We start from the raw sequence: 16,110 nt of genomic DNA, 5'->3' as shown, positions 1-16,110 counted from the left end.
GAAACTGAAACAGAAGCAGAAGCAGAACAGGACCACAACCAGAACCAGTACCAGAACCCCAAACAGGAAGGCAAACACGCACGTGGAGTACGACTACGAGTGCGAGGCTAAACGTAGGGGGGGGATCCGTAGGTAAACGGAGTGACTGGCGTATCTATTTGTTTTTGGCTGTTTAGAGCTAAAAAGTTTCCGGCTTTTTGTGTGCCATTCCAGCGGTTCGTTTCGTACTGGCAGTGGTACTGTGGAGCGGTGCAACAAACCCATTCAGTGGCTGCCAGTGCAAAAAGTGACAAAAGAAGCTGTCAGTTGTTGGTTGTTGCCAGACCAAACTGAGGTAAAACAGTTGCGAAAAATGCAAGAAATGTTGCGAACTCGTCCCCAATGGCGGCACTGCGACACTGCAAAATTCGAAATATAATCCCTTTTGATAAACAGCAAAAATTAGCATGGAATTCGACTTGATAGGTGGATTCCCTCATCTAAATGGGCTTCCCCATAGAGTAGTACGTTAGTGGTACAAATGTGGGAGTATGTCTTATTAGCAGCAGCTCCTTTTACTAGAAATGTTGCATATTCTAAACTCGATTCCTTTTGATAAGCCACAAAATTAGGGGGAATTCAAATTGATGGGTTACTTGAAGAATCGTTAAGTATGCCTCAATGCCGGGCCTGGCGTTGGTTGGATGTGCCGGAGACAACCATGCTACAGTGTCCAAATAATGTCGGCGTACAGGAGCAGCTTGTAACTTTATTCACTGGAGAAATCTGTGGCCTGTCACAGCAACATTTCATTCAACTTCGGTCTGAGGGGCCCAAAAACAGCTGTTACCAAATACAGTTAATGCCTTGATGTGGAAATTGGAAAAGTATAAATGAATATCAGTGTTTATTGTCTAAAAGTTAATAAACAAATCGAGTAGTCTACAAATCTAGAAGCAGCTGCTGTATGCGAATACATTATTCATGCACTGTTTGCTCGTTTTGTGGGGACGAGTGTCAGCATATTTTGAGCGGGCTGTCGAATTAGCCAAAAGGCGGCTTTCGGCCGGATTCTATGGTTGACAACAACAACCACGAGCCATATTAAGAGAGCTGTGCGACATTGAGCAATTATAAGCCAACGACAAGCAAAAACAACACCACGAAACGACAACAACAGGAGCACTAATGCCATGACACAAATTCCTAATCAATCTTCACGACTTATTCATGCACATAAACCTGAGCGACAAACAAGCGAACTGGAGGACAGAACCCAAAGCTCCCTTCAGGGAGTGGAGGGTGCTGGGCGCCGGGTGAAGAGTGGAGGGTGGAGGGTGGAAGGCGGTGCCTACTTCATACTCGTATAGCTCTGGTCTGGATCTGCGTGTGTGGCTGTTTGAGTTTTGCAATTACAACTTAAGCACACAATCATTATCATAATCCTTAATCGATATTATGGCTTACGACTGCAGGGAAGAGCAGAGAGAGCAGCCAGACACACATATGTATATGCATGAACGTATATGTATACGAGTACGTGGCATACAACTGAAAGATGGCTCCATGCGCGTCTGTGTGTGTGCTCTGCTTTTAACCCACTTCCGTTGTCTGGCCTGTTGGTGTTCCTTCGTCTGGCTTTTGGTCTCTCACTTTGGCTTCTGCGTTGTCCGCATTTTTCTTGAAGCCAAAGCCGAAGCCGGAGTGAGATGAGGGAAGCAAAGGCAAGATAATAATCCTTGTAAATGGATGAACCAGAAAGCTGGCTGGGAACACCCAACGGTTTCGTTAATAGTTAAATTGCTGTTAACAAATTTAATGTCCTTTAAATTTATTAACAAGCAGCTGCCGTGGCTACTCGTTCGTTCGCTCGGTGTTCACGCTTCCCGGACCCCATTGTATGGAGGCGACCGCGGGATTAAATGATAAAAAAGTGTTGATCATCCCAGGGACGAAAGGACCACCTGCTTAAAGTTGCCGCCGCCGTTCCGGTGTCGACATATCTACCAGGAGGACGTCAGGGATGCCTTACAAAGCGTTTAATGACGGTGGAAAATTTGATTTTCTTCCCAGCTTTCCCTGCGACTGCTGATGATGGCCTGGCCACCATGGGCTGCGCTGCACAATGGTGCGTATGATTGTTATTGGAGCAAGGGGCGGGGCTAGACGGGTCTGGGCGAGGGAGGTCCTGGATGTTTGCGTTCTTGACGATGTCGTGAACGTGTTAAGTGGTTATTGGTTTAGCGCGATGGTTCCCTAAAGCATGCGATATGCGATGGCCATCGGAGCAGGGCCCGGGACCGAGCCCGAGCCCCAGTGATATTTGCATTAAAATTTGTTTATACTGCATATGAGGGCACTTGAAATGATCGGATGAATAAGTAAGTAGCACATTAAAGATGGGATATTCTTTAAGTCACAAGAAGATTAAAGAAAAGGGCATCTTTTCTGCACATTTTGTAACCTGAAGACCCCTCCCGATGCATACACTCTGCCGAAGAGTATGACTTTTCAAGAACCACAAAAAGCGAAAGAGTTTCGATTGCTTGGAAACTAAGAGACCCTCTGCGAGGGCATTAAAACAGAAACTAGAGGAGTGGAAACTGGGTTAGAAGCTGTCCCTTCCACTCGATGGTGAATACTGATAGAAGCGAATGCCAAGCGGGAACACATAAACCGCCAATAGATGGCACTTGCTTTCGAAAAACGATTTACGACACCATGGCGACGCATAATTTGATACATGTGACGGGCCCAGCGAAGGGAGGTGTGTGCTTGGGGAGTGTGGTCGATGTCTGCCCCAATGACGCATCATTTATTACTTGGCACTCAACAAAAATTGTAAAACAGGAAACGGAAGCAGGGCACACAACAGACACGACAGACAAACGGCAGCCACTTTGAACGCGAATTAAAGTAATAAATTAGTTTGGGCGTGTGTCCTCGACATGACTCCGCACCACCGCACCGCCACCAGCCGTAGCAACATGCTCCTTTAGAGCCTCACTGCCGCACTGCCTCAGTGGCTCTGGATCTGCCTCTAGATCTGCCCACTCACATGCCTCGTATGCCTCGCTTTGTGCCTTCTCATTTGATTTGAAAGCAACCACCCACAAAGCCACAAAGGCATACCAGAGAGGCAGAAATTTCCCTGTTTCCAGCAGGCTGCTTCTGCTCTCGGCTTTCCTTCCTTCTGCTTCTACGAGTAGATGTAGGGGCCTCTGATTCTGCCTCTGCCTCTGTCTCTGCCTCTGTCTCTGTCTGTTGTGGCTTTTTCCACTAAATTGCTTTGCATTTTTAGCCCCCAACATATTTTTAGGCGTGCAACATTTTTCATAATGCCTTGACATTGGTTGGGATTGCTCCGGGGTGTGGGTATGTCGGTCTGTGGGTATGTGGGTATGTTGGTATGTGGCCATCCCATAGCAAAGGAAAAGCCAAAGATAAACTGTCGTTGATATCTAAACTCAAACTTCTCGAACATTGGAACCCCCACACATTTCACAAGATAATCTTCTCCGTTTTTATGGCGCTTTCTTTTATGATATTTATATGCGCGATATTTATCTCAATCGTTGCTCTTTTCTCTGGCATAATTTTTGCGGCCTGACAGTTAATATATTGAAAAGGTTTTACAAATATGATAAAATACTAGTAAAAAAAAATAAAGTAAAAAATGCCTGCGTTTTATTGTATTTATTGGATTGTATATGCTACATGGATATTTAAAACTTACCCAATAATCTTGTTACACACGTGTATCTCTTAACGTATCTTTTTGATTATCTGAAATGAAAAATAAATATATTATGCATTAATTTACTTCATCGAAACAGGTCCAAGGAAGCTCCCACCACTTAACGCAACACCAAAGACTGGGGCTCTGGCTCTGACTCTGGCTGTGGCACAGCATGGGTCCTGTTCTGCACTTCAGCTCTGCCAATTTCTCTTTATTAAAATTTGCATTTTCACCTGCATAATTACTGAAAATCCAACAACAGCATGAAGTGAAGGTGGAGGTAGAGGTAAAGGTAAAGGTAGAGTCTATGAAAAAAGCGAAATAATATGCTTACTTCCACGTTGCTAAACATAATGTCTGCCTTCTTTATTTCCACCTTTTCCGCTCTCGCTTCTGCGGAGTACAACTAAATATTACGCTTATTTTGACGTCAAAAAGCTTGTTGAGAAATTAAAAAAGCGGCAAATTCTGTGAAAAAGCGGAAAACTAAAGCGAAATGCAAATAAAACAGCAGAAAGAAGCAGGAGCCACGGGCCAGGGGACAGGAGACAGGAGACAGGAGCAGAGGGCAGAGGGTAGAGAGACAGAGAGGAAGAAAAGGAGAAAAGGAAATCTCCAAAGCCGCAGCCAAGATGGCGACGGCAGCTAGGAGAAGAACATTTTCCAGTGGCTTTTGTTGCATTTTTCTAACATGTTTTTTGTTGGCATCTTTGTTTTTTGTTCAGTGTTTTTTAATTTACTATGCTGTATTTTTAATAGCATGGACAGCTTTGCTTTTCTACCCACACATTTTCATATTTTCCTCCACGCATAAGAATTTCCTCCGACCGTCTCTAAAAAGGTGGAAAATGGCGGTGGACCGACGAAAAATAAAAAGAACAACTCAATCGTCTACAGATGCAGCGGTATGAGGAGTTATAAAGAGTCGGCAGCAAAGCACTTTTTGGTCCGTTGCGGTGGCGTATACGTTATACACAATACGTATACGTAATATTTTTGCCTGCTGTCTCTCTGCTTTCTCTGCGGCCTTTGCATTCATAACGCGGTCCGCGAGTTGCTAAAAAATCTTAATGAATTTGCATGAATGAATATTTGAAAAGCTGCTGCAGGCCCCAACAAAAAAATATTTGCATTCCCCGGACTCCGGACCGCGGACCCCGGACCCTGGATCCGAAAAATAACAAGAAAGAAAAGGCTAAATTCGGCGGGGCCGATAAAAAATAATAAATAATAAAAAACGAAGCGAACAGGCAAAAAACAGATTTCCAGTGGCACAAAAATACGAGCATACAAAAGCATGCGAAAATTTATGAGCGCTAATATTATCAGCAGATTAGAAAGTAACTGGAAATTATGGCCCAGTTGAATTTTTTAGCCCTGTTCAACGGTGGAGGACGAGGATGAGGACGAGCAGGCATTTTCATTTGCATTTGGCATCCTCCATGTCGGGGCCATTGCATGCTTACTATCAATGGGATTTGCAGAGTACGAGTACGATTTTTGGAGTACAGTACGATGTGTACGATGTGTGTTTAAATTGCCCCAAATTGCATTTTAATGCTAATTGTGCGAGATTTATGGTTTCATGGTTTGGGGCGTACTCTCATTTCTATTTCTATTTGCTGCTGCACATGTGGGGCAATTAATATTCATTGCATGTCCAGTCGCTCAATGGTCATTAGCTGCGTGTTGTAGAAACTACTTAAAACTAGAGAAAAATTAACTTCGACTCGGCTGTGGCTTTATATTTTATTGTATTTAGTGGTGCTACGAGTAAGAAATTAATATTGGCCAACTCCTCCCATCCTCCTCGTCATCAGCGAAGCCCTTTATCTTTGATGCTTACAGTGGTGCTTTCCATCATTTTGTGAATGGCTAGATCAACCTCCTGCAAGCTCGCCGCTTCGACTAGAGCGAATCCTTCAAGAGGGGGACGACTGGTGGTCGTCGGTAGAGTCGGAACCGTAGTCAGAGTTGACATTATTTCTGCCTTAACAGGAACCACGGGCGTAGTTGATATCAGTTCCGGCTTGGGAGTCTCCAGGAGTTTCCAATTTGATTCGTTTCCTTGGTGGATTACATCAGGATTCTGGATGACCGTTTCATTGCCGCGGCTGGAACGGCGAGTCTTTTGAGTTTTCGTGGGGGTTTTTGTGTCGGTCTTGTTGGCATTGATCTTGTTTTGGTGATTCTGGGCCTTACCGTGGGTCTTGGAATGGCTCTTGGGGTGGGGCTTGGCATGGGGCTTGGGATGAGTCTTCGGTTGGGTCTTCGAGTGGGGCTTGTGGTGTGCTTTGGCATGGGTCTCGGTCTTGGCATTGGTCTTTGGCTCTGTCTTGGCATGGGTCTTGGGGTGACTCTCGGTGTCCGTCTTCGAATGGGCTTTGGTGTCCGTCTTAGAGTTAGACTTGGTGTCCGTTTTAGACTGTTTTTTGGGTTGGGTGTTCGCCTCGGTTTTGCTGTCTGCCTTGCCCTTGGTCTTGGTTGCGTCTGTCTTACCGATGGGCACCTGATCGGTCTTGCTCTCGGGCTGTTTGGTGGTGGCCTTAGCGCTCGGTGTGGGTTTTGTGTCGATCATAGTAGGGGTATTGGTGGTTGTCTTGATTTCCCCTTGGGTAGTGATCAAACTCTCTGCCCTAGCGGTTGGTGTTGTGTCGGCCTTTGTGGAGTCCTTGGTATCGAGCAGGGTAGTCTTGATGTCAGTGGGTGTGGTGGGTTTTGAGTTGATCGTAGTTGGGGCATTTGTAGCGGTATTGGATTCAATGTTCGGCGTTGTCTTATATTCTTGCCTGGGGTTAGGGCTTGTGTCGGTCTTTGTGGTGGCCTTGGTTTCGGTCTTAGAAACTTTGGTTTTAGGCTTGGCGGTGGGCTTTGAGTCGTTCTTGGTGGTGACCTTGGTGTTTGATTTGGTTCCGGGGGGGAGTTTTGTGTCAGCCTTTGTGGGCGTTTTCGAGGTGGCCTTCACTTCACTCTTTGTCGTTGTCTTATATTCCTGCTTGGAGTTAGGTTTTGTTTGAACCTTTGTGGCAGCTTTGGAGTCGGGCTGAGGGCTCTTCATTTGAGGCTTTGCGGCGATCTTTGTGCTGATTTTCGTTTGGGGTTTAGAGCTGGGAGCGGGTGGTTTTGTGTCGGTCTTTGCGGGGGCCTTGGTGTCGGACTTGGAGCCCTTGGTGTCGGACTTAGAGCCCTTGGTGTCGGGCTTTGGGTGTTGCAATTTGGTGCCAGGTTTTGCATCGATCTTGGTGGTTATCTTGGTATTTGGCTTGGTTTTGGGAATCTGTTTTGTGTCGGTCTTTGAGGGGGTCTTTGATGTGCCCTTTAGTTCATTCATTGTCGTCGTCTTATACCCTTGCTTGGAGTTAGTCTTCCCTTCGGCCTTTGAGGGGGCCTTGGAGTCGGACTTGATGTAAGGCTTGGTGGTGGGTTTCCCTCCCTTCCTAGTGGTGTCCTTGGAGCTTTCTTTAGCGCTGGGTGTGGGTTTCCTATCGGTCTTAGTAGTGGGCTTGGAGGTGGCTTTGAGTTCTTTTGTGTTTGTTGTCTTATAATCTGTACTTTTGTCCGGCTTGCTGGGGATCTTTTTGTCGATCTTGTTAGGGGTTTTGTTGTCGGAATTCGGAATTGTGGGGGTGGAGGCGGACTTGGCGGCACTGAGTGTGGTCATCTTGCGTCCCTTGGATCCTGCCACCGCTGCCGTTGTTGCTTTTGTGGTTGACAAGTGGCGGAAAAAAAAGTTCGCATGCGAAAGCGTGGTCGGTGGCTCGGACTTGACAGCAGCTTTGTTTGAATTGGCCGTCAGCGAGACCTCGTTATGGGAAATCGGCTTCTTTTGGAGCTCTTCGGTGTTGGCTCTCGCCAGGACCATGGCGACGAGAGTAAAGTTAACAAAAACTATGATAATGCCACGCATTCTGAATGCGCTGCGATTGTACGTTGCTTGATGCATTGAAGAGAACTGATCATCAACTACCAGAATACAAACTTTTATACCCCATACGCAGCTGTCGGTACAAAATTGATAATTGGAGGTGGCACTGGAACAGAACATCTGTTTTCCCATCACAGAAGCTTCACTTAAATTAATGTGTTATGCTTTCTATTGGGGGACTTGGCTTCGGCGCTTTTTTTTGTATATATACAGCAAACGATTTCAAACAAATTCAGTTTGCCTGCAGCAGCAGATAAAACAGCAACATGAAATATCTAGCCATCCTCAGCTTGGTCTCTATCATAACGCTGTCCTGTCAGGATGAAGCTCTGCAAAGTATCAGGAGATCCCCTTCAATCATAGACGTGGACCCAGTCGGCATTAAGTCCGCAAAACACACTTTCTTGGAAGGACTGGCCAAGACAATCGACGCTCCCGGGACCCGAAAGCGGCGTGCCATTGAAGTGCCTCTCATAAGTTTCCAGGGAGCAGCCTACGATAAGTTGCTAAATGACAGCCTCAGCACGAGCACCACCGCCACTAGCACCACTACCACCACCACCACCACGACCCCCCTAATCAACACGGCGGCGCCTAGCACAGTCCCAACCACCACAAAAGCAGCCAAAACTAAAAGAAAGCAATCCAAGAAAGCCCTTAAAAACACGGCAGCCTATCTTAAGAAGAAAGCAAAGGTTACGAAAAAGAAGAACTAGTATCGGCTCGGAGTGATGTGAATACGTTATCTTCTGAGATCTAAATAAACTTACTAAAAATTGATGGACAATAGGTTAAACGGATCTAATATTTTAAATCGGCCTGGTGTCCCTTCCGTGTCTACAAAATATACTGAGTAGGAGCTCCGGTCGTCACAGTCTATCCGGAATTCGTAACGAAGAATAAGATGATTTCCAGAAAAACTATTAAGACGATAGAAACGACTATAGAAGTATCCAAATTAAATCGAATCCCACTGAAGAGAGTGCCAAAAACTACTCAGAGAAGTCAGCATCATCTTAGCCATTATAGGAACTGTTAGAGCCGCTATATTTGAGATCCGACAAAGCAGAATTAATGCGTTTCTTAAATCATAACAGAAGTGTGTACCGTATTAGACAGAGCACACCAATGAGATTTAAGAGCTCTAGTTCTTGCACAGTCTTTTGCTGCTTGCGTTGAGCGGGAAAAGTTTGGACAACTTTTGGCAGCCATGTTGCAGTTGTTTTTCCCCCATTTTCCCGCGTCAGCTGTGTCAACATGAGCCAACAGTGAAAAGAACTTGAACTTGACGCCACCCAACGTCGGAAGTGCACCAAAAGGGGGGAGGGGAAGGAACAGGAACCCAGTCAGTTGAAGGTGAAAATGGGGCAAATGGCAGAGCCAACAGATGTGCACAATTTTTGCATACCGGCGACTTCTGAATGGCGTTTTGATGGCCGCTTAGGCACACCAAAGAACGTGGGTCTCTCTCTCCCCCCCTCTCTCTCTCTCTCTGTCTCAATGTCTGAACTTGACACCTGACAGTCTGTTGGTTTTTCCCAACAAACTTTCGATGGCCGCCGATGATGTCACGCCCCTCCTAATGGCAAACGTGTATCAAATATTTACAAAATAGTACTCTATTCTATCGTATATACATACATATATATGTACGTATATGTATTTGCATATGGGACTCCGACTGCGACTTTATATATACATATGTATATGTGGATATGCGAGTGTGCGATTTTTGTCTGCCGCGTAAAATATGAAATTCACTTTTAAATGCTAAATAATGCACATGCAATTCTGTTCGTGGCGCCAATTTCATGCGCTAAATGAATTTATGAACAGTTTGTGACATATTTTACTATATAAATAAATATATATGTATATACGTTGGAAATCAGCATTTTTGTTGCAATAGACTCAGTTTTTTGTGCGATCATTTTTTCGTTTATTTAATCCAATTTTCTGTCAAGTTTTTTTCGACGACATTTTATTGAAACATCATATAAATATAAATTGAAATGAACTGAGACTCAAATTGGTATTTTCATAAAAATTAATTAAAAATCCCATTTGGTCTGCTGTTAATCGTTCATTTTCAATGTCACTTGCACTAACAAAAAACACTTTTTGCGGAGAATTCATAAAAAAGCTTAAGGCAAAAAAAAATATAAAATCTGTAAAAAATCAGTTGTCAAATGAAGGGAAGTCGAATTCATTTCTTCACATATGTTTTCCAATATACTTGCAGAAATACTACCTCAAAGAATTTGTTTAAGATCATTTATTTACTTGTTATTTGTTTTAAGTACATATCATATCATATCATATCATAGCATAACAGATAAAGAGATAAAGCATTATAATATTAATTATGGATATTGTTTGTCTAAAAAATGGCGTTCCCCATTCTAAATGTTGTCACTGTCACAGTCACAGTGACAAACAGAATTAGGGGCTGCATTTCTCCCAGCGCCGCTCCACTTCCAGCACACGGTACACCCGACTCCATCATATTGGGCATGGCTGCGGTACTATTGGGGCCAGTGGTGGTGGTTCTCTGGTTGTTAGAGCCGAATAGGAATAGGCTTTCGGGGGGCAGCATGACTTTGGTGGTTCGAATATTGGTAGGCTTGGGCGTAGATGCTGCGATCGCCGTGGGGTATGTGAGTGCCTTGTATGAGCCAGTGCCGAAGCCCAAGGAGGAGAAAGATGCCGGAGCAGTCTGCGGAGTTACGAATGTTTGCTTAAAGAGTTGCTGACGAGTAGTGATGGGTGACTGTTGCTGCTGATCCCCTGTGGTCGGAGTATATCTTTTGTATCCAAATAAGTCAGTGGCGTTGTTCGATCCGAGCCGAGTGGAGTTAGTGCGAAAGTAATTTTTCACGTCGAATTTCTGTGTTCGATTCTCGTGGTGCAAGCTGCTGTGCATCCGCGTGGAGGAACTGGACGTTGTACTGCTGACTGGATTACCGTGTTTGTCCGCCAGGGAGCGGTTACCGGCCAGTCCTGTATCTGGATTCTCGGATATCACCTGAAACATGTCTGCGGCAACCAGTGCTCCCAAAAGGGGAAAAGAAAGTACTAGAAATGCTACCAACTGCATCATGCGGCTGCTTGGATGGTACTGAGTGCTCTGGCCATTTCCGACTAGTCTTTTATAGCTGCCAGCCCGTATCCGTATCGCAGTCGAGACATCACCGGGCTTTAGTCACCAAACGATCAAAGAATCATCTCACTTAGTCACAACTTAAGAACAAAGCTTCGAAATTAAAACAATTTTATGGGCATGTTACACATTGGTGCAGTAGTTTTCCAGCAGATGGGCCTGACTAACAGCACAGCCGGGTTTCGAAAGTAAGCGGAGGTATATGTGTGTATAGAGAGCACATGCATATATGTACATACATAGATACATACATATGTACATATGTAGAGCAAGCCATGCACATTTTTATGGCCTGAAGCACTTATCAATGCAACTGCCAATCTCCGGGGCAGCCAGGCGAGCAAGGCAGAGCAGGAATGGCAATGGAAGGGGTTGAGGATTGGAGATTGGGGATGGCGCTGGGGAAAATACCAGAGACACATCGACAGCGCAGCGACCGCATTCTGGGCTCGGCATCTGCACTATAAAAACATTTCATGCTCCCTGCTGACACGAACAATTTTTTCAATTCATTAACTATTTTAGTCATAAATTATTGTGGCAGCGCAGCAACAGCAAACGCAAACAGCAGGACATGACTTTGCTTTCGCAATGATATAACAGTTGCATGAGTATTACGTACTCATGTTGAACTCAATTAAGTGGATATAGAGATACTATTCAGTTGATTGTAGGTACCTATGTAGATGCTATACATATGTACCTACCACTCGTATCTGGCCTTTGAGAGAATGTAATATGCATAGTCGCCAGCTTGCCCATTCAGATCCTTTTCTATTACCCTAAGCTTTTATTTCGCACAAATCTCTTCTAAGTCCCTCGATCTCTCATCGAACGATACACAATTTAATACCAACCAATTCATATTTTGGCACTGCCAGAAACTAATCCCTAGACACACACGCCCCGCATCCCCGCATCCCGGTAACCCCGCAACCCCCATTAAATTGCTCAAATATTGAAAGCAAATACAACAAATAGCCTCAAAATCGTAGCCAGCTCCAACACATACTCGCATAAATGTGCAATAAAAAACCTACAGCACAAAAGCAAAAACAAAAAAACAATAATAAAGTAAAAGTAAAAAGAGAGGGGGAGCACGAATTTGTCGAAAATATATTGCCACGTATATATTTTACATGGTGCTGTCGAAAAACATTTCCCGAAGCGTTAAAATTCATATAGGAAACATTCTTGCTCGAAAATGGAAAATATTTTGACACAGATTAAAAGCACCAACACAGGACGACATCGCCAGCAACCGAATACAATGTTGTTCATCTAAATTTAAATGAAACGCGGATGCATTCGTTAGAATAACCCTTTCCCATACCCATACCCATACCTATACCCACTCCGATCCCAGGGACACGAACGAACCCGCCTTGGGGGCTGTGTGCCGAGAGCTACGAGTGGAAGCTGTGAGACCCTGTGTCGTACTGACCTAAATCAAACAAACGCTAATGCCCGATTTTCAGCGCCACAAAATTCTGTGGCTCCGGTTACGAGTTAGCCGGAGCGGAGCTTCAACAATTCATATTTGTTGCATAAAGATGGGTTCCATTCTGAATTGGAATCTGAATGCGAATGTGAATGTGAATGCGAACGGGAGTAGGAAAACCATGCAGCACTGAAACGCAAAACAAAAGCATATCGACAGAGACAAACCCGTGGAATGTAACCAGTGTCTGCCCCTTCCATCCTTACACCCTTTTTAGATGGGGGTTTGTTTTTTTTTAATACCCGTTACTCGTAGAATAGAGGGGTGGTATTGTGTACTGTGCGTTTTTAAATGTATGCCACTATCATAAGGAAACGTGTCCGATTAAGAGCAGATATGTTGATGAACGGCATCAGGTTCTATGACCGTCTGAACCAGAGTCTGTGAGACAATAATATATAGCACAGAGAATATTAGGATCTTTGCAAAATGGTTGCCCAAAATACTTTAGCGGGTATCTTATAGTCGTGATTTCGACTGTTAGAGCCCTTACACGCTGGCTTCGCATTTCTCTTTCGACTGAGTGATGTGGTTTTTACCAATGAATATTTATGAAAGGATTGAAAAGTATGCGAGTCTGGTGTCTCTGCTTTCACAATAATGAATATGTGGTGACGCTTCCTCCAGCTTTAAAAGAAACCATCTTCACTCTCTCGAAATCTTTGGCAAAAAATGTCAGAATCGAATAAAACAAATATTCGAAATGCATGTTAATTAATACTCGTACAGTATACAATTTTTCAATATATTTATTAAGCAATATCTACATAGATTATACAATATTATATTGCATTAAGACAATACTAATCATAAGTACCACAAGAGCTGGCGCTTGCGGATCCATATATTGATTCGTTAAAAACGTCACTCTTCGTCGGGTTCCGTGGTTTTTTCCTCGTCTTCATAATATTCTGTGGTTGTTGTCACTCGTTTCTTTTTCCTGGAAGCCTCATTTCTTTGCTTTTTGGTCTTCCGTTTACGATTTTTGGCTTTCCTACGCGGTTTTCTAGCTTTCTTTCCTTTTTTTGCTGATCTGTTCTTCTTCGTTGTATTGTCATCGGTGGTTTCTTCTGACGACTCTGTAGTCGTCTGAACAATATCATCGATAGTGCTCGCTTTTCTAGCGATCCCTTTTTGGATAAATGGATGTTGAGATTGGATTTGATGCTCGAGCGGTTCCAAACTTTCCGTTCTGTATCCTAAGACTCCATCCGTTGCTCCTTCCATTGGATACTCTTGTCGGTGTGACATCATTTTTCTGGCAATGTTTTGATCGTTCCTTTCAGCTGAAAGATCGCTGTGCACCGATAGATTCCTCTCCTTCAACATTGGGTTTGCTTGGGTGGGTTCGTCACCGAATGGTTTTCCCGCATGTTCGAAAGAATTGTCTTGGGAATTCATATAGCTCTGGCGAGGGGGTTGGCCTTTCACATCTATATACCTTTCAATTGGATTATCGTTTTGGACCGATTGATTCCAGTCCTTCAAGGTCCTGCCACTGTCGTGAGTTGGTGGTAGTCTGATTTGTTGACTGTCTATCGTATCATGGAAAGAACCCTCTTGATAATGTTCCTGATAGTCGGATTTTCTTGAGTTTTCCGTTCGCCTATCCGATGCATCGCTGTGGACCGATGGATGCCAGTCAGCTATCGTCCTGCCACTGTACTGAGCTTCTGGAAGTCTGGTTTGTATAGCAGGCGGCCCGACCTGATCGGTGGGTTTGCTCGAATGGTGGAAAGGACTGTCCTGGAAATCCACGTTTGGCTGACGAAAATTTGTTTTCGTTGTAGTTAGATTATCGTTTTGGAGCAATGTATTCAAGACCTTTGATGCTATCCCACTCTGCTGAGATGCCGGTAGTCTGCTTTGTTGAATATTCTGTCCGGCATGGTCGATGGATTTGTTCGAATCTTCGAAAAGATTAAATTCGGATATCATGTGGTTGCTTTTCCTTTCTGTTAGATTATCTTTTTTGACAGATTGGTTCCATTCCTTCAACGTCTTGGCACTGTCCCTAGTTGGTGGGAATCTGATTTGTTGACTGTCTATCGGATCATAGAAAGAACCCTCTTGATAATGTTCCTGATGGTCGGATTTTCTTGAGTTTTCCGTTCGCCTATCCGATGCATCGCTGTGGACCGATGGATGCCAGTCAGCTATCGTCCTGCCACTGTACTGAGCTTCTGGAAGTCTGGTTTGTATAGCAGGCGGCCCGACCTGATCGGTGGGTTTGCTCGAATGGTGGAAAGGACTGTCCTGGAAATCCACGTTTGGCTGACGAAAATTTGTTTTCGTTGTAGTTAGATTATCGTTTTGGAGCAATGTATTCAAGCCCTTTGATGCTATCCCACTCTGCTGAGATGCCGGTAGTCTGCTTTGTTGAATATTCTGTCCGGCATGGTCGATGGATTTGTTCGAATCTTCGAAAAGATTAAATTCGGATATCATGTGGTTGCTTTTCCTTTCTGTTAGATTATCTTTTTTGACAGTTTGTTTCCATTCCTTCAACGTCTTGGCACTGTCCCTAGTTGGTGGGAATCTGATTTGTTGACTGTCTATCGGATCATGGAAAGAACCCTCTTGATAATGTTCTTGATGGTCGGATTGTCTTGAGTTTTCCGTTCTCTTATCCGTTGCATCGCTTTGGACCGATTGATGCCAGTCAGTCATCGTCCTGCCACTGTATTGAGCTTCTGGAAGTCTGGTTTGTGTAACAGGCGGCCCGACCTCATCGGTGGGTTTGCTCGGATGTTGGAAACGACTGTCCTGGAAATCAACGTGGAGCTGACGATCGTGTTGGCCTTGGAAATTTCTTTCCTTTTCTGTTGGATTATCGTTATGGAGCGTTGGCTTAGAGTCATTCAATGCCCTCCCACTGGGCTGAGATTTTGGGAGTCTGCTTTGTTCAATACGCTCTCCGGCATCATCGATGGGTTTCCTGGGATCCTCGGAAAACACATCGTGCTGACGATAGAGCTGGCTTTGAATATCAAGATGGCTTTCGATTGGCTTATCGGTTTGTACTGATGGATTCCACGCCTTGAACGTTAGGTCACTGTGGTGGGCTGTTGGGATTTTGCTTTGTTGAATGTGTGAGCCCTGGTTGTCGAGTGGATATTTCTGCAGTCGATCGAATTTTCTTGGGACTTCCGTTACTATATCGCCTTGGACCAAAGGATTCCAGTCCTTCAACGTCCTGCCACTGTCCTGAGTTGATGGGAGTCGGCTTTGTTGACTTTCTATCGGATTATGGAAAGAACCCTCCTGATAATGTTGCTGATGATCGGATTGTCTTAAATCTTCCGGTCTCCTAGCCGTTGCGTTCTTTTGTTGGACCGATAGACTGTACTGATCTTCTGGGTATCTGCTTTGTTGAACTGGCGGCACGGCCTCATCGATGGGTTTGCTCGAATGTTGGAAGGGAGTGTCCTGGAAGTACGAGCGGGGCTGATGATCGGGTTGGCCTTGGAAATTTATATTCCTTTCTGTTGGATTATCGTTTGGGACCGATGGATTCCAGTCCTTCAACGTCCTTGCACTGTCCTGAGTTGTCGGGATTCTGCTTTGTTGACTGTCTTTTTTATTATGGAAAGAAGCCTCCTGATAATGTTGCAGATGATCGGAGATTCTTGATATTTCCGTTGTCTTATCCAATGGATGCCAGTCAGTTACCGTCCTGCCGCTGTTTTGAGCTTCTGGGAGTCTGTTTTGCTTAGCAGGTACGGCCTTGTCTATGGGCTCGCTCGAATGTTGGAAAGGACTGTCCTGGAAATCAACGTGAGGCGGTAAACCCGAGCCTTGAAAGT

General features: G+C 44.6%; 1 protein-coding gene across 1 annotated transcript; it reads right to left on the bottom strand.

Moving 5' to 3' along the window:
* Window positions 1-5,534: 5,534 nt before the first annotated feature.
* On the bottom strand, window positions 5,535-7,580 carry LOC108165285 (muscle M-line assembly protein unc-89-like). The gene has a single exon (XM_033387804.1). The coding sequence runs from the start codon at window positions 7,578-7,580 to the stop codon at window positions 5,535-5,537; it is 2,046 nt and encodes a 681-aa protein (XP_033243695.1).
* Between the last annotated feature and the right edge of the window lie 8,530 nt (window positions 7,581-16,110).

Source organism: Drosophila miranda, chromosome XR, assembly GCF_003369915.1.
Source record: "Drosophila miranda strain MSH22 chromosome XR, D.miranda_PacBio2.1, whole genome shotgun sequence".
NCBI classification, from domain to species: domain Eukaryota; kingdom Metazoa; phylum Arthropoda; class Insecta; order Diptera; family Drosophilidae; genus Drosophila; species Drosophila miranda.
This window is presented reverse-complemented; position numbering and strand designations above follow the sequence as displayed.